Source organism: Symphodus melops (assembly GCF_947650265.1).
Source record: "Symphodus melops genome assembly, chromosome: 21".
Classification (NCBI taxonomy): Eukaryota; Metazoa; Chordata; class Actinopteri; order Labriformes; family Labridae; genus Symphodus; species Symphodus melops.
This window is the reverse complement of record NC_136711.1, coordinates 17,059,606-17,078,668: the sequence shown is the minus strand read 5'-3', so window position 1 is coordinate 17,078,668 and position 19,063 is coordinate 17,059,606. Positions and strand designations below refer to the sequence as shown.

The window sequence follows — 19,063 nt, the reverse complement described above, 5'->3', positions numbered from 1 at the left end:
ATGTACGTTTTCACATGTTTTTTTGGTGTTGTTTTGTTCTCTATTTTGGTCACGGTGTTTATGCATTTTTTTTGTTTACTCCATGGACAACCGTATGGTGTAAACCTCAGGGATGTCACCCATTGGTTTCTGAACAGTCATTTTGATGAGCCTAACAATGGTGGTCGCCATATTGGAAAAGCTATCTCACCTTTACTTTTGATCAATCCCGAATACCAGGAAAGAGGTGAAGAGGAGGCGGGCTTTAAAACAGCTGCAATAACATCCACCTGTTCGTAACTCAGTCACGTCCCTTATAATGCAAACTCATGAGCAACTCTTTGGTGGAATGAAACCAAAACGGTTATGTGCCAATATAGAAATGAGCTCTTAATACTCATTTTTCATTTTAATACTAATTAACCAGGCTGTAAACGTGTTTGTTTACAGCTCTGAACTGTAAAAAATTCTCATTTTGGAATCTTTGCTGAGCTCCTTGGCATTTGAGGAGAGCCTCGAGTGGACACTCCAGGAACTGCTTCTTTTTTTTGTACTTCCACATTGGCCCCATTTTTTAACACCTGAGGTTGACGCTAGCTTGGGAACCTTTTCAATACAAGATGGCACCTTTTAAAGGGTCCATCCTAATAAATGAATCAAAGACTCATGTTTTCTGTATGGACTTGGAGTGCTGGATATCGTACATTGAACACAACCTAGTACTCTTCCTTTTTGGCCATTTTCTTTTAGGTGTTTACGAAGACTATAACTGTACCTTTTCCTTTCAACCTTTTGACCTTTGGTGTGAGCGTACCTGTGAGAACTCCATTCTTCTCGCCGGGCTCGCTCCAGCTCACTTTAAGCGATGTGTCCAAGATCTCAGTGAAACTCAGGTGACCCACGGCGCCGGGAGCTGCACAGGGTCAAAAAAGAATAATGAGCGAGGTTGATGTGAAAAGAGACGCTCTTCATGTAGTTAAAATGAATTGCTGATCTGCTAAAACACTACATTTAACTGTAGTTACAACAACGTCTGCAAATTAAAGATAATTATGAACAAAAGCGCCTGGAAATAAGTTTGGGAAAATTACATTTTTTTAAATGTAATCTCTAAGGAGTCCCAATTACAATGATCCTGGCTACATGCAGAACATACTAAGCCATTAGCACCACTTCACAACTTGGCGCTGCATGAATAATAGATCTTGCCTGGAGGATGTGTTTCTGCGAGACGCTCATGTCCCCTCACCACCAAAGGAGCATGAAAAGCACCAAGTGGAAAAAAAAAAAGAGAGGAAGAAGAGTCACTCACTGTCCTCGTGTGTCCTCAGCTTTCTGGGCGTGCTGCGAGGGCCGTCTCCCGGCGTGGTGAAACACAGCACCGACGTGAAGTACTCTGTGAACTTCTTCAGACCTGTGACGTAGCCCACGTGGACGCTGTCCTGGAAGTTGGGTCCCAGAGTTACCATGGACATGTCCTTGTCTTTGGTGGGCTCCCAGGCCAGCAACTTAAAACATCAAAACAGAAATGAGTGAGTGAAAAGAAAATTATCCTGACAGCTGAAAAGTAAAGCAGCTAACCATTTTTCTTTCGTTCTGACACAAACGATCACGAGTGTCTCTCTGTTTAGGCTTCAGATGGAGATTTTAATCATCATCATCTTGTTTTTGGGGGATGAGCAGTGGCCATATTTTAACAAAGGGAATGTTTATGATTGTCAATGGCACTTAGCCATACTCTACATGGGATCATATACACTCAAAAGTATTGATTGGTGACAGCAAAGTTATAAAATGTTTGCCATGGGGTTATTAATTTCGCGAGAAATTAAGTAATTTCGTTTTTAGTTTTATACTGTACTCTGAGACTTACTGTTACAACAAGTGACGTCGCCCCCTGCTGGTTGGAGGAAATATCTGTAGTATAGGTTCTTTGGCTTTGCTTTTGTAACCAAGTACATGTACATGTACAGTTTTATCGCAAAGTCTTCATAAACGAGCAGTACGTAACTCTGACGCCTAGTGTTAAAAAATGGGTACTGCATACCAAATTCAAAGCATTAAAGAGATCTGTCTCCCCCCTCCTCCCCCTCCCTAGAGACGATGTTCACACCGGAATCATTTATATCTGAACCAGTTTGTTTGCCAGCTGACAGCCAGCTGGTTTGCTGTTTGCTTTTCAAACAGGGGGGGGTTCCTACCTTCTGTGGTCTAAAAAGAAATCCAGACCAGAATCTAAAGGAGGACATACTGGCTGCTGCATTTATTGTCAGAGAAACCAGCACTTCAACCTAGCATGTTTCCTTAATGATGATATAATATGGTCATTCAATTGATATCTAACAGATTGGACCTTTAATCTTGTTAATAACTGCACTGTCATCAACAAATGATCCATTACACCATGTAAGCCAACGACATATCCCTTTGCATCAGCATAGAGGTAGAATATTCCAGCATAAACAAATGTTTTTTGCGTGATTTTACTACTAAAAATACTGTCTTCACTCCACATGTACACATGTTCAAGGATCAAGGATTTCTTTATAATCGCAGAAGGACAATTTGCCGAACAGGCAGCAGAGCCACACACACGTTTATAAGTTACACAGCATCAGTTGTGTCTCCCTCTTCATTTGCCTTACTCTTAATCTCCTCTTACTCTCTCTGCCTCTTTGTTTTCTCCACCTCTGGTTTGTACAGTGACCCTTAAGTAAGGCCTGAAAAGTCCTTCATTGAAGAGAAAGACAAAAAAAAAAAAAAAGCAAGGCAGAAACATAAAAAACCCTACATGACATATTTAAGTGTCACTGGTAAAGTGCAGCTACCCCGTGGATGTGGCTTTATGATTCCCTGTGGGGTACATTTGTTTCCATGAGGAATAAGCAAGAGACAGAGAGATGGACTACACTCAGGGGCGCGTGACAAAATAATGAAGACATTCATCACGATGTGAACGCAGCTTCACAATGAAACAGATGAAAAATGGCCGCAAAGATAAAGAGAATGACCTCCGACTGACAAATGGGTGAACAAAGATCATTGTTCACGATGGCGCGAAACACCTTCTGCCCCTTGGCATTTTTTTTTCTCTCTCACTCTCTCTCGCTCTTTCTACACAGGAAATGTGATTCTACAAGTTCAGCTCTGAAAGTGCTGTCAACAGATTTGATGGCTGGAAAGGTTGGGGGGGGGGGGGGGAGCCGCGGGCTGCTACTGACCTTGTACCCCTGGTTGATGCCGTTGATGAACTGAGGGTTCGGGGCTGTCCACGTAAAACGGATCGTTGTGGAGTTGACCGGCTCGGCTTGCACGTTCCCGGGGGCGACGGTGGGAACTTTGATGCACAAGGAGAAGAAGAAGAAGAAGAGAAAAACAAGAGAGACAGAGGAGGAAGAGAGGGAAAAAAAGAGAGAGAAGACAAAAAACAAAAGGTGTGAGAGCAGCTCTCGGCTGACTGCTGGAAGTCTGCCTGCATCTGTTTTGATGTCGGTATTGATCGCTGGTGCACAGGTCAGGGCAGATACCGCCATCACTCTCTGTCTGATGACACTCACACCTCAGACTGAGCTCTCTGTGGCTTTGTTTGGGACCGCTGCATATGGATTTCAGAGGGGCGTCACACCTGTGTGTGGTCCATACAAAGACGAGTTAATGCTAATGCAGTGACTTATAGGGCTCAACGGTGTGGTTCCAGAAGTAAAAATCCCATTTATTTTCTCCATCGTTGATTTGATTATTAGCGATAATGTCGTAACTATCTCATGTAAATTTAACAAGAGCTACCTGAGTATAAAACGGCGCTATACGTGCCTGTAGAAGACCTACACTACCCACAAGCAAACAGTGTCACAGCACTGTCTCCGATTGCTGGAGCTCGCTGTTGCCATGGCAATGTTTTCGCCCTCTGGCGCTAAATGCGAACAGATAATTTGCTAGCATGCTAGCTAGTTACTTAGCTAACTCCAAACACACTGACAACCTTGTAAGTCAGCAGAGAATCTAGTTTAATTTTTTACACAACACAAACTACAACATGCTTTAGAACAACACTTGTATTAACAGCATAAAATCTGTAACAACTACAGAAGCTACATTTCAGAAGAAGCGATATTGTTCGCAATGGATTGTGGGATTGGATAGATTATTTAAATTAGTTGCACATCAGTTTGTTTCCTGAAGTTCAGGAACAAAGTTCAGGACATTTTCAAAAACCCTCTTCTATGGTGGCTCGATTTTGATGCCCATTAAGGTTTTTATAAAAAGCATTTAAAGTCAAATGTATGACGTTTTCATAAATGATTGTAACCTAAAATCAGCTGATGAAGGTAGTGACTTCCCTACTTCCCCAACTCTCTCTCTCTCCCTCCCTGATTCTATCTGCTGTCCTACCTCCAAAAAAAATGCATAAAAAAGCCCAAAATTAAATGAGTGTAACCTAAGATCAGCAGATAAAGTAATTAGTACTGACTTGAGAAAATGATAGATATGATCTCATTCAATCTCATATCTGAAGCTTCTGATGTTATTAAATCACAAATGTAGCGTCATTGTGTTTATTATGTCCCTTTATGAGGCTATTTCATGTCCTATCCTAACGTTATAAATCTTTAATATTAAATTGATTGTCAAAGTTATATACAGATGATCTATTAGGGCAATAGTGGAAGTGTTAAGTGGATGATTTCAGTTACGGATAAAAACAAAGTGCATGCTTACTGGAAATTTTTCTGTTTCTGCCCTTGCTGGATGTTGCTCTCCGGCCTTTTTTCATGAATAATGAATAATCAACATGCTTAAAAGAGAAGCCTTCTTCAAATGAACACATACAGATGCTGACCGGATGATGCATTCAGTAATTAAGAAAGAAAACAGTCAGCATATCAGCTCCGTGTTTGGATCAATGGAGCGCTCACCTCCCTGCAGAGTCCACTCGGTGACTTTGTGGCTGTAAGCGCCCAGACCGGCTCCGTTGTAGGCAGCCACCTCGATCTCATAGTTGGTCCAGATGATGAGGTCCTCGAGCAGCAGGGTGGTCACATCTGGACTGGTGATGTTCTTGATCTGGTAGTCCACAGGCAGCCCAGTCAAACGGTACCTGAGATACAAGCAGATGACCTTTTAAATCAGCCTTTTTGTAAACCCCGAGTTTGACATTTCAGGTTGTTCACTGACAAAGACAAGACATTAAAGTGTTTTTTTCTTTTCTGGAAAAGGGTCAGAAAACACATGCAGTACACTAGAATTCCTGCTAGGGGGAGACAAAGCACCAACAAACAAGTAATTAAAAAGCACAAACAGCACTTTGTGTGGTGTGGAACACATCTGCTGTTTCATTTGGATGTAATGAATAAAAAGCCTGACAGAAAAGCAGACTAATTACAAGTTTGCAGACTTTACAGTCAGCTGGCAGGAAGCTGACTCTGCCGATCAGAGAGGCTCAACTTTTTTTCTGAAATCTTACCTGTTACTACATTTCCTCTCAGACTTCATTCATATGTAACTTCCAAGTGGTTAACGAAGAAGTAAATCACAGCGTTAACTGACACTGTCGGGCAGTGATCAGCAACACAAAGCTTCCCCATCCGGCCCCCACAAAATAAATGATCTTTGAGGATTAAACAATAGACGCACAGTGCAAATAAAATCACAAGGCTGAAATAATCGCGTTAGATTAATGGGAGAAATCCCATTTCTCCTCTGACACCAGCGTCTGCTGATCGGACTTGACAGTTGCATATTTTAAAGTCCCGTCCCCACAGTGTCTGTCAAAGATAAAAGCTGTCCTCCCCCCTTGTACAAATGCAGTTGACGACCCCTGCTGTAGAGGGTTCGGTTCATATTGAACTAAATGCATGCCTGAAGCTGATGACATCTTCAGTGACTAAAGGCTGGCTCACACTGCAGGAGCTTCAAAACCCTTCCCCATTTTTAATTCGACAGCGGCGATTCCAGAGTCTTGGCAAAAATCCTTTGGGGGGGGCCCTCCAACCAGCGTTCATCACCGTCACGTCTGCCAGTGTCCTGACGATTACTCGACGGATAATTCCTCTTTAATGTGATTTGTTGACTTTCACCTACAGTCGTGCTGGCAGGTGGGACGCCCTGAGGGAGTTTTCCTACTGTCACTGCAAAATGTGCACATTTTGCAGTGACACTGCTTTGGTTTAAGTTTGTCTGCCCTCAAGGGGGCCCCCCGACTGACGTGGGGCCCCAAGCAGTTGCCTGCCCTGCCTGTTGACAAGCAGCGCCTCTGCATAAGGAGAATCTAAACAACGATATTATTCTCCTTAATCTCAAACACGCTCACACTACCAGATGAAAATCTTGGCACATCACAGACTACAGGATTTCATTTAGATTACCGTGCCCGGCGGAGGAGGAACGCAACCGCCTCATGTGACCTCACGTAAACAATGGAGCCGGTTGTTGCATTGACGGTGATAATGCTTTGTGAAGAGAGGGGGAAAAAAAACTTCCAAACAAAGTCTTTTTTTTGGGGGTGTCTGGGGAGAAGCTGGCAACAATGATTGTCTGTTCTTCAGACAACTAACAGAAAAGATTTTTTTTTTTCCAAATGTGAGGCGAAGCCGGCGAGCTGCACAGACTTCACACTGCCAGGCGTCATTCTCACAGTCGCCAATCAAACGCATCCTCCCAATTGAGCCTTCCATTAGAGCCTCTCTCTCTCTCTCTCTGTTCTATGCTGCGCTGAACCGCCCCTCCCCCCCTCCCCCCAACACACACAAACAAATTCCGACTGCAGATTAAGCTATCATGTCATCAATCCTCATTTTCTGTATTTGAGATAAATCTATGAGGAGTGACAAGGTTGGAGCGTAGACGCCAAACTCACTGGGGGGGGGGGGGGGGGGGTGACACAGGAGTCTTACCGTACGGTGTATCCTCTGAGGATGCCGTTCTGGTGGCTCTCGGGCGGAGGCTGCCACTGGATCATGATGGACTGGTTGGTGCGACCGCTCGCTATGACGTTCTGAGGAGGGGCGCTGGGGGGCTCCTCTGGGAGAGAGACACTGCGAAAAACACACACACACACAAAATTAACACACAACTGGCAGAAATCAGAAGGAGTTGGGATTAAAGCAACCTTTCCATCGTCCCAAACACATACTTTGGCTTCATTCAAGCCCCAAAAGACGCTCTGAGATAGTATAGCAGACGAGACACATGAAGCAGACGCTGCAAACCCTCTTCTTCTGTCTCTGAAATGTTTCCGTCCACTTCTTTACTTTTGTCAAAAACCTTCAACATTCCCTGAGAACTTCTGCTCCCCAAAACACGCCTCGTAATCTGAGGAAGTCACAGACGGACTCAGCCGGCTAATCGTCGTGTATTTAAAAAAAAAAAAAAAAAAAAAAACACCCAGAGGAGACGACTGGTGTGAGAAATGGAAGGCACATCAGTGTTGGTGACTTTGCACCATGTGGCGACACAGAGCGTCGGCTGCCAGCCAGAACACCCCCCCCCCCCCCCTCCGCACGGATCTCCTCTGGCTGGGGAGCTGGCAGCGTGAGGCGGCATGACAGACTGGTGGAGGGAGGCGAAGTCGGGGTGGGGGGGAGATAAGAGGGAGGAACGAGCGCTTGATGTTGTGAGAGGCCGCCGAAAAGCTGAACCTAATGCCATCTCAGACCTTAAAATCCCTCCTGTGGCTTTCAGAGTGTGTGAACATACGGGCGTTTGTGTGTTTACATGTGAATGTGTTTATGGGGGTTTTTCTTTTTTCTTTTTCTTTGGGGGGGGGGGGGGTGTAACGCGTTAGCAGGTGATTCATGACATTTTTAAGATTCCTCGACCTTGTACTTTCAAAGGAAAACGTTTTGGACGACTTTAAACCAAGAAAATGGAAGTCCTTGTCAAACTGCATGAAAAAGAAAAGGCCTAATTATTTCTCACAGAGGTATCCATTCCATTCAATTAAAAAAAAAAACAACTTTCATTTCAAAAAGGTAGAGTGGAGACTTTTTGTTCTTGTCATTTGGTCAACAAGGACATCACGGGTCCAAAATGACAGACCCTAACCATGAGATGTCCATGGATTTGAATGTTACCTACAGCTGTTTTTGACTAGATTTTTAAGACCCAACCTGCTGCGTGTCACAGAAAAACAGACCGGAACCAGAATCTGACGGGTTTCCAGGGGGCAGAAAGAGACTTAAGTATTTGTCTTGAGCTCACCGGTCTGTCTCCTTGCTGAACTGCCCTTTCCCCACGTCATTAACGGCACACAGGCGGAACTGATAGGAGCGTGCTGGGATCAAACCATTCACCGTCACTGCTGTGGACTCTGGCTCAATATTGGCCAGCAGGATGGCCCAGGGAGCGTCTGCAAAGAGAGAGAGCAACTTCTGAAAAAATCTTTCACCAATCCAATCAGTCACCCTGAAAGTTACATCCTGTAAAATGGTACTTTTTCTTTTCTCAAAAGATGTCTTTCAAGCAATCTTCTGAAGAGAGTTTTACTTTCAAGCCTTCAGTCAGTTTGGCCACAGCAGGTCAAACTTAAACAATTCAAAATCAATAAATTAAACACCTTAAAGATTCCATAGAGCTCCAGAGAAGCAACTGAACATCCAGGGAATCATCTTAAATTGAACACACTTGCTACATGCACGTCTGTTATCTGTAGTGCTGTTTTCAAATCCAGTGAGACTTTAAATACAATGATGGACACTCTTAATTGGCCTCTTTGATCGATTCGTCATCAAAGATTCTCTGTGAAGTTATTTGTTTGCTTTCCCTTGAGCTATAAGGGGAGGGGGGGGGGGCACATATGCCTGTCCACATAGAAACAAAGCATCCGCAGGGGCTACACTTGATCTCTTTTTCATGTCAGCAGAACCCAGAAAACTGCAGTTCCTTAAGTGTCCACTTGAGGCTGGCGACGAAAGCAAATGAATCCCCAGCCGGTCCCATGTTAAAATGCTCATTTTTACAGAACAAACAAACATGTTTACGGCCTGGTACAAAAAAATGTGGGTTGGAATAATTTTCTTCTTTCTTCGCACACTGTAGCTGTTCAGGGGCTGACATTTATTATAATGAACCTGTTTTAAGGATAGTTAAGATTGGAGTTTCGGCATTCATTTGCATAATTAGAGGAGTAAGTTTTGGTGCTTAGAGCCTCTTACTAGATGTTTTAAAAGTAAGGTGAAGACAGCAACATTTCCAATATGGCGACCAGCATTGTTTAATCGGAAAAAGAGACTACAACTATGTTTTGTACTTTGTCTATAAACTAGGGCTCGACTGATTTGGGGTTTTTGGGGCTTGTCACTGATATCGCGGAGATCAGTTTGCTCTGAGCTGGTCAAAATTGGATTTGCATTTAATAAAATCATTTAAAAGCAGTTTATACAAAGACAAGTTGGTAAGAACAAAATGTGTCGGCATTCTGATTCAATCAAAGATAACTGTGAAAACTCTGAATGGATCACTTTTTCTCCTGTGGGTCCAGGGCTGACTCAGCTTCTCTTAGATAGTGGAGGGGCTCCAAGGCTAAAAGGTTGGGAACCACTTTTCTATATGGTGAAGCGTGACTGATAGGCACGGAACAGATGCAATAGCAGGAAACTTACTGTTCTCTGAGACCTCCAGGATGTAGCGTATGAGAGGACTGTTGCCATCGAATGGCTTGGCCCAGGCCAGGTCGATCGCTCTCTTCTCAGATTTGCTCAGCACGGCTGTCGGGTTCTCTGGGGCATGGGGCAGCTGCCTGCAGGGAACACCGACACAACTTCCATAAATAAGAGAATCTCTCCCCCCCATCACTAGCAAATCCTCCGCGGGGACACGGGAGCTACAGAGCGTTTCAGTCCCCGTCTGCCCATCGCTTGTACGGATCTGAAGTAAAGCCGGATGTTTTATAACAGAGAGATCAGTCGAGACAGGTGATGAAATGTGACGAGACAAGACGGCAAAGACGGTTACTTGTCAAGATGGACGTGCGGGCGGGCAAAGAGAAGGGGATGGATATCAGCAGAAGGGTGTGGAAATGGGTTGAGAGGCGTAAGGAGACAGAAAAACACAGACAAAGATGTGAATGAATGAGAGGGAAATGTGGGGATCATTCAATCATTCAGCTGCAAAATGAGACACACACACACACACACACACACACACACACACACACACACACACACACACAGATGGGAAGATAAAATCTTATTGCAATGAACAGATACAGACAGTGAAGCGAGATTGGACGACAGACAGAAAAAGAAAAGCGCAAACAGCCAGGAAGTCAGTCCATCACTTTTTTGCAAACAGAAGGTTCGATATGTCACTCTTATTAAATTCAGCCTCGCTGCAGTGAAAGCAGCACATGGCAAAAAATAGACGGCAAAGTTTTGGAGAAAAAGAAGATTTGAGTCGAGGAAAACAATGCCGAAGTACAGGCATGTGCGTCTGGAGTACGTGTCGTAAAAAAAAACTGTCTCGCAGACGGGGTGAGGGTGGGGGGGAGATGAAGTCCCCCGGGGGATGGAAGTGTGTCAGGTGAGAATGAGGACAGGGGAGGTGACAAAGAGAAGGTGTCGTTTTAAGTGGGAATGAGTCAGAGGCGAAGGCAAAAAAGTCAGGAAAAAAAAAAAAAAAAAAGGTGTGTACATTGTGGGTGAGTGTCCTTGTGAGGCTGCCTTGCCTCTAAGAACACGTTCCACCTCGCGTCTGTGCACTGGTGAATAAAGGAGAAAAGGTGCGAGAAAAAAAGGGAGAAGTGTCGAAGGTGAGGGTTTGGTTTACCTGACACGGAGGTGAGCGCTGCGGGAGTCGTTGCCGCCGACGGAGGTGACTCTGCAGGTGTAGGTGCCGATGTCACCTGACCAGGTTTGGGAGATGTGGAGGGTACCGTCTGCTTCCAGCCGCATGCGGGGGATGGACTGGACCTGGATCACCGAGCCGTCTTTTTCCCAGATGTGCCTGGAACACCAAACATCGAAATCTAACTGGCCTGCTGATGGTCGCGTAAATCATCGTCATGTGCTGCATCTCATGTCCCGTCTTCAGATTCATCAGTTTGAGCGGTTTTTCTTAACTGCACCGAGTCGCCTATTATTAAAGGGAAATGATTTACCCATCATGGCTGTCGGAAGCAAAACAGTATTTCTCACCACTTATGTTCCAGATATTTGGGAAATGTTCCAACGTACTCTGCCAAAGAGAACACTCTCTATTTCTACACAATTATATAAAAAAAAGGGATAATCTGAAAGAATGAATGTTAAGCCCTACCTAAGGGACACACAAAGAAAACATTCTCCCAAGTCTTTGTGTCAGATAGTCCTGATTGGCTGTCTGTGCAGTGATTTTCAGTGCCTGCAAAAGTCAAGGGAGAGCTGTGAAGAGGGTTGTACTGACAATTTTCTGGCTTTTTATGCCTTTATTTTCAAGATAGGACAGTGGCTACAGTGAGATATTAGAGAGAGAGAGGGAGAGGGAGAGAGAGAGAGAGAGAGAGAGAGAGAGAGAGAAAGAGAGAGAGAGAGAGAGAGAGAGAGAGAGAGAGAGTGGGGAATGCCATGCAGGAAAAGAGCCACAGGTTGGATTCGATAATCTTCCTGCTGAAAATGAGCGCCACAGACGGCCGTGTTTTTTTTTTTTTTTTTTTTTGTGACCATAAAGCCCGTCTCTTCGTCTGTTAAAAACAAACCCAAGCAGGAAAAACTCCACGTTTCTTCCTACCGGGGAAACAGTGGACTCGATGTCCCTTTCAAATTGTATTCAGTGCATCTAATTCAATATTTAACCATCTTAATAAATGGTCCAATGTAATATTATACGATGGAAAAAAAAAATAAAACAATCAACACAATTGGAAACGCCCGAGTCAGAGATTGTGAGTCCCCCATGTGAGGTAATGTCACGCGATGTTGAAAAAAAGAGCGTTCTAAACAGCGACACTCAAAAGGGCTACTTTATCCTCTAAATGTGTGCCTTTAAGTGTTGGAGAACATATCAAATCAAGAACTGACTTCTTCTAAAGCCATTATCAGACCATTTTAAAGGGATACTTCACCCATTTACATGAAGCTGTGTATCATTAGAAACATGGTAGTAGTGTTGAATGGTCGTGAATCCAGCCCTCATTTTGCCCTGAGACGAGAAAAATATGTTTTTCTTTGCCTGGAAGTTTTCTTCATGTGATGCAATATGACGCTTTTTGCATCACATGAAGAAAACTTTCACGCAAAGAAAAACATATTTTTCTCATCTCACCTCGACCGAGAAGTTTCACTCATGTCATCCAATCTTTTTTTTCTTTTCTTCTTTTTTTCTTTTTTTAAAGCCACAAAGCAATTTGTTTGAGACACAAACAACAGTGTTCTCACACTTCCTCCTTGTGACAGACTTTGACGGGCTGGGTGTTGTCTGGACTGGTTTCTCAGGCAAGAGGAAGGTAGGGAGGAGATTTTAGAGAATAAACAAGAAATAGAGATATTTTGACTTATTTTAACCCCTTGAATTTATTGTCATGACAAAGAGAGAGAAGCACCAAAAATGGCCACCACTTCAAAGGTTTCAGTGCAGATTTTGGTTGTGTAAACAGTACCCGCAAAAAATAAGTTGTCTTTACAGTTAAGACCAAAAGGAGTTATAAGTGCGTGAATGTTCAAAGGCAAAAGGATATTTGAGTTTCTGTTTGAAGGTAACCTTTTTTATTCAAGTCAAGTGTTTAAAGAAAGAAAAGTTTAGAATTCAACTGGCCAGGAAATGAAATTCTGCTCACATTTTGCTTTCACTCGATTTAAAACTGAGCTCGGTTTTACAATCTTGGCGAAACCAATTCACGGGTGTTCAAAGGGAACGGGAAATTATTCCTCATGAATACTTTTTAAGCTGAGAATGAGTCACAGCTTCTAAATGTTTGCTGATGTTGATTCGGTCTCGAAGGTGTCGAAGGCAAACACTCGCGCTTGTACGAATGCGCACATTCTGAAATCCTTAATATCATGCATGAACTCGTACATCATAAATAATTACAACCAGACTTTTACATCCAAACTTTCATCATTCAGTTTACCACCCAGCGGGACGTGAGCTACGCTGCTTAAGATAGAAGGTTAACTCTTCCTGACGGTAAAGTGTTGAGCGATTCCAGCTTTTGTTTCGTCTTTTTTATTCCATCACAGGTCTGAGAAGAACTTGTTATTACTGCTGCGTTTTTTATCTCTCTCCTCTGTCTCTTCAAAACTGGCCATCAGAGCCGCCCTGCGTGCACATCATAGCTGCTGACGGCAGCATATCAAACGCTCATCAAAACGACTCGGCTCCAACGCGCCGTCAGATGTAGCCTTCTCTCTGAGTCCTGAGTAGAAAGAAACAGAATGTTCTATTGATCGCCGCTGATGTCGGCTCCGAGCTTGGAGTTGAGTAAAGCTGTCTGTTGTGAGGGTTTTGTGCTGAGCTGGTTTGGACTTGACTTTTAAGCTGTGTGTACAGGGATGACTTTTCCAAACAGGGGCGCTTCTAGACTCTTTTGGGACCCGGGGCAAACATTCATTGGAGACCCCTCCAACCAGCATCCATTATTAATTTCACAGCAATAATGCATGCAACAATAAGCAGGGCATTGAGAGTGAGTGCTGTCAGATGGGGCCCCGTCAGGGAGATTTCCTACTGTCATTGCAAAATTTGTACATCTTTAGTGCATCTTTAGTGGTTTAAAGCTTGTCAGCCGTTGGGCGGGGGCCCGCCTACAGGTTTGGGGACCCATGCAGTTGCCTGTCTTGCCTGTTGACAAGCGGCGCCTCTCATTCCAAGTGTTCTATTCCAGAGCATGCATGTACTCATGTGTTTGAATGCGTTCACAGAAACCCTCAACGTCCCCGTGTAGCATCTGCAGAAAAGCAGCAGCAAACCCGACAACGCCGAGATGCAAATGATGAATAAGTTGTGCTGAGTGTTGTAAATAACTAATTAAAAAAAACCTAACGTGTTAGGAACAATGCAGCAAGTGACTATTAAATACGGAGTGTCTTCATTCAGAGACATATGGGCTGAATACAGGCTCAACAATTGGGCTTTGTTTGCTATTCACAGTGCTCCTGCTAACAAGTATTGGCTGAGCTAGCTCATTCCTCTGAGCGAGAGAGCGCCATTGTTAGGCATTAAATACACATCAATACTACACAATGGCTGCTGATCCCACATCCACTGTCCTGCTGCCCTAAATACTCAGCAGTGTAGCAGAGTGTTTATTAAAACGAGGCTGAGAAGAGTCCCCAACAGATGCAGCGTTTACACATGCTTCAGTTACATTTGCCAACGACTACAGTGTCCCGCTGTTTGAGGACATTACTGAGCCCATATCTTTCAAAATGACAGCATAAATTATTAAGATATGGAGGAACACTACCGGAAAAAATAACAAGAAAGCAGCTTTAATCATTTATGTGAAGCTGTTGTCTTAAAGTGCTGTATAATTAATTGCTTTAAAAATAGACTTAATGTGCTATAACAACAGATTTTATTCAGATTATTTTTCTTTTTGTATTTTTTAATGAGATTTGTTTTTTCTTTGTTTATAGTCAATTCTGCCAGTATCCATTTGCCTCATTAAATTAAAGAGCACGTTAATGCATGGGAAGTACCATCTAATTATGCTTGTAAAGATTCAGTCATCTTTCTGAATGGACAAAGAGGAAAAAAAACAAAAAAAACCCAAACATTTATGTATTAAGTAAAAACTGTGCAGGGGTTTATTTTTTTTTAAATATATCAGTTTTGATGATCTATAAGTTAAGTGTTAAGCATAATTATGGATAAGGTGAAGTTGACTGAAAAGTTCCGTTAAACAGGTTGAGACAACATTTCCAACATGGCGACTGTTACTGAGGCGTGTCTAGAAAAGTGGCCAGGGCTGGCACGTTAGTTTTATTTCTGCCATTTTCTAACACAATATTTAAAGTTCTTCCTTTCTTTCTTTCCTAAGTGTAAATCTATACTGTGCGTGTGCATTACATAAAAGAGGTGCACAACCTTTAATTGTAATTATCTGACAGGCAATTTTTACAGCATTAAAAAATTGCCAATAAATATGGCTGCATGTTTGACTGTGTGCAGGAGTTTAAAATGAAGTTTTTCAAGAGTTTGAACAGGTTTCAGAGTCTTTAAAGAAGTATTGTGGATTAAAGTAAGTGGATTAGATTAGTCTTTAGACACGATCAATAATTACGACTCTAGTGAATGCGTGTGTGGACATCCCATTTAAGGCTACCCCTATATGAGTCTAAGTCTGCCCCAGTTCAGACCACCCCGGTCAGAAAAAGTCCGGACATGCCCCTGCATTGTTGGGCCTCAAAACTCCTCTTTAGAAACCATTGGGTGACGCCACTGAGACGACGTCCATGTTTTATACAATGTATGGAATGGACCTTTACCTGACAGTGACACTGGGGTCATGTGTGACTCCACAGGTCATTATGGCTTTCGTTCCTTTGATGACGCTCTGGTCCTGTGGGGGGGTGGTAATCCGGGTGCGAGCTGTGGAGGGAAGAAAGGAAAGGGAGAAGGAGAGACGCAGAGGGAGAAGAAAAGAAAATCAGGTTTCAAACAACAGAAGAACACAACTGGAGAAAAATCCAGATATAAAACTCATTTCTGGGTAAATAATTTTGTAATGATGTGACAGGGATAGTGTCGCACTGCAAGGTGCATGAACTCGAGGCCACTCAAGATCTCAAGATTTCAGGGTCAGGCTGTCCTGAAATATTCCAGAAATTTGCATGCATGAAGAAGGCTTCGGCACTCTGTTTGAGTTCAAAAACCCACACGCACTCCCAGAGAATGGCTTCATCTAACCCTGCACACTCACCCCACACCAAGAGGTCAGCGGACGCCTCGTCGATGCCCCTGGAGTTGCTCGCCATGCAAGTGTAGGTCCCGGCGTCCGAAATGTGCGAGGGCGAGATGAGCAGGCTTCCGGACTCGAGCAGGGTGAAGCGGGGCAGCTGGACTGAACCGCTGGCCAACACTCTCTCACCTTCCAGGGATCAAGAGGCAGAAATAGATAAGAAAGCATGAACAAAAATAGACCCCAAAAAAAGGGGGGGGAACGAGAATGCAAGGAAGGCCAAAAAAAAAAAAAAAACAAGGTATTAAGGGAAAGAATAGGAGAGGGAGAGGATGGGGAGGAAAAAACAAGGACATTGTTTCCGGATCTGCCATTGGGATCCAAACATGAAAAGCCTGGCACGGACTAAATCCTGGTAAAGGAATCCAATCAGGCTTTATTTGTTAAGCCATGGCAAACTCAGGTCCCGTGTGTAATAGATAACAGGCAACATAATCCCTAGCTGTGTGTGTGTATGTGCGTGTGTGTGTGTTTGCATAAGTGTATCTGAGACCTTTCTGCCAGGTGATAGCCGGTCTCGGAGCTCCAGAGGTCTCGCAGTGCAGGATGACCGACATGCCGTCGATCACGGTGCTGTCCGAGGGTCCGGCTGTGATATTGGGGGCGATGCCTGAAGGGAGACAAACACACACACACATAAAGTAAGAACGAGAGCACGCTCAAGAGAGATGCTAAGAGGGTTATAGAGGTGAGAGAATAACTGTCTGTGGAAAGGAAAAAAAAAAAAAAAAAAAAAAAACCTCTTCAAATGCGTTTTATGTAAGCGCCAGGCGGCTGGGTCTCAGTGTTTAGACGCTGCTTTGTCTCTCTAATTCTTTACGGATCGACACAGCCTTCACCTCAGAGCCACCTCTGCCAGCCGCCGCTCTATTTTTTGCACCTCATATAGAGGATATTTAATGGGATGAGGGCTGGAGAAAGCTGAGGGAAAGGCACAGACAGAAAACGGTGGAGATAACTAAAATCCCTATTGGTGATATGCAATAAATCAAAGCCGTTTCTAGAATGGCAGACGCTGTATCACTCCCCAGAGGGGAAAAATGGAGGACGAAGGGAGCAGGCAAGAAGGAGGAGTGGGGGACATGAATGTGTTGAGGGAACAGGGAGGAAGATAAGATGATATGATAAGAAGGAAAAAAGAGAGAGAGAGAGGGAATGTCAGGGAAGGAGATAGAGATAGAAGGGGGGGGGGGGGGGGGGGCGAGTTAGAAGGAGAATTTCATGAATGTTGATAATGCGATGTGGCACGGAGTGAAGGCGGCAGGAGTTGAGACAAAGTGAAGAAAATGAGACGTCAGAAAGTTGCTTAACAACCAGAACAATTACGAGTGATTTTCAAATCCCAGCAGTGGCAGTTCTTCAGCTCGTTTTTAGAGTCAGAGAGATTCAGGTGATACGATTTAAGCAGCAGACGTGAAATAATGTTCACTTAAGCTGTACGGGTCAGATGGAGAGACGGGATGTTAGAAACTATTTGAAAGGCTGCGATCATGTTAACCGATGTTCTGTATTTATCAGACTCTAAGAGATGATTTTAAAATCACAGAGAGCCGAGTGTCAGCAGGGGCGTGTCCAGAGGGGTGGCATGGGGGCCTGTTCGAGCCCGAAATGTAACGACGACCCAAAATGTAACAACTGGTCGACAAAATCCTGAGCCCAAAACGTAACAACTTCTTATCCAAACAAAACAAAAGTAACATTTTGGGCAAAAACTTCCAACGTTTTGGGCTCAGGATTCTGTTACATTATCGAGCAGTTATTACATTTTGGTATTTGTTACATATTTCTTTTAATGACATTTCAGGTCGTTGTTGCATTTCGAGCTGTAAAACGAACCCTTGAAATCTTCTTGGCTATTTGCCTTGCCAGAGGTTGGATTTGTGTTTAAATGCACGACTCAGGCCGTGTTACAACAGTTACTTTCAGTGTGCAGATGTTGGTTTTGATTTGTGACTTTTGACGGACATTTTGTTTTTGAGTCCTTAAAGAATACATCTTGGAGGATGTGTATGTATAATAACAGCCCATGACTCCCTGCCAGCCTCGACGCCAGCCTCACTTTCATTGTTGTTTTGATTGAGAGCCCCCTGGTGGTGATTAGTTGACCTCTTGTTGCTCTGATTTTTTTTTTTTTTTACATCAATTTAGATTTTAAAGTATGTATGATTGCTCTACTTACAATTAAGTTGCAGTTATTTTTCAGAAGGCAGTTGCCCCAGTCCCCTAAAACCCATTAAAAGCTCTAAATTGCTCTCTCTTCTTCCTACTTTGACGTTGGAATACCTTTTTTCATTTTTTTTGTGAAACTAATTACACCTGGTCTTCACAGAGTGTAAAAAGGGGTTTTGTGTGAGCTTTGTGAGGATTTAACAAAATTCTTTGAAATCCAAATTGAATTCAGAGAACATGTTAACCTTTCACAGCTTCTGCAGTAAATGATTGGAAATGATGCTGGAGGAGCACTCACTGGTTACAGCCAGGTACGTGTTGGTCTGAACTTCTCCCGCTGAATTTCTGGCGAAGCACTGGAACATCCCGGTGTCATCGGGCAGGAGGCCATTGACCTGCAGGCTGCCTCCCACCAGCACCCTGTACCTGGGCGTCTTCACGGGGTCGACGGGCAGTGCGTCCTTGTACCACACGATGTCAGGCTGGGGCACTCCTGCAGTAAAAAAAAAAAAAAAGAATCAAGGTGAGATTTAAAGACATGAGAAATGTTCCCTCTTTGTTAAACCTTGAAGGCTGGTATAGCTCAAAAGAGTTTGTGCTGGAGTTTGGTGGAGTGGAGCTTTTATGTGAGGTGCTGCAGATCTCGAGTAACCCCAGGTTGCTCCTGTGGCCTGAGTTGTGTGTAAATGTGTTTGAGTGTGATTAGTGACTGCTGATGGAGCGTAGCAGCCTCTGCCATCAGTGTGTGAATGGGTCGGTGTGACCTGCGATTTGAAAGCTCTTCAAAGTAGTCAGAAGTATTTTTTGTACAGACACACATCAGCATGTCTGCCCTCCTGCCATGCCTTGCAGGTTTCTTCCTTCCTTCCACTTCTTCCTGGAATAATGTAAAGAAAACATTCTGCGCTTTTGACCTTGTTGGAATTCAGGTAACTCTCAAACATTTTTTTGTCAATGTTATTGCGTCTCATCTTTTTTGTTACGGACTCCTTAAAGAACGTTCTACCTGCGAGAATGTCTGTCAATGCCCTTCTTCTCTCT

General features: G+C 43.7%; 1 protein-coding gene across 8 annotated transcripts in view; it reads right to left on the bottom strand.

Annotated features, from left to right (window-relative positions):
* Positions 1-19,063, bottom strand: part of sdk2b (sidekick cell adhesion molecule 2b) — a 273,446-nt gene that overhangs the window by 35,810 nt on the left and 218,573 nt on the right. For all 8 annotated transcript variants that reach the window (XM_079333970.1, XM_079333973.1, XM_079333971.1 and 5 more), the window contains exons 9-20: positions 18,321-18,515; positions 16,347-16,463; positions 15,815-15,982; positions 15,381-15,483; positions 10,744-10,920; positions 9,579-9,715; positions 8,179-8,326; positions 6,873-7,013; positions 4,896-5,077; positions 3,201-3,316; positions 1,292-1,487; positions 794-892 (exon numbers count right to left, since the gene is read on the bottom strand). In XM_079333970.1, coding sequence (XP_079190096.1) covers positions 794-892; positions 1,292-1,487; positions 3,201-3,316; positions 4,896-5,077; positions 6,873-7,013; positions 8,179-8,326; positions 9,579-9,715; positions 10,744-10,920; positions 15,381-15,483; positions 15,815-15,982; positions 16,347-16,463; positions 18,321-18,515 — 1,779 coding nt within the window. The remainder of the gene's footprint in view (positions 1-793; positions 893-1,291; positions 1,488-3,200; positions 3,317-4,895; positions 5,078-6,872; positions 7,014-8,178; positions 8,327-9,578; positions 9,716-10,743; positions 10,921-15,380; positions 15,484-15,814; positions 15,983-16,346; positions 16,464-18,320; positions 18,516-19,063) is intronic.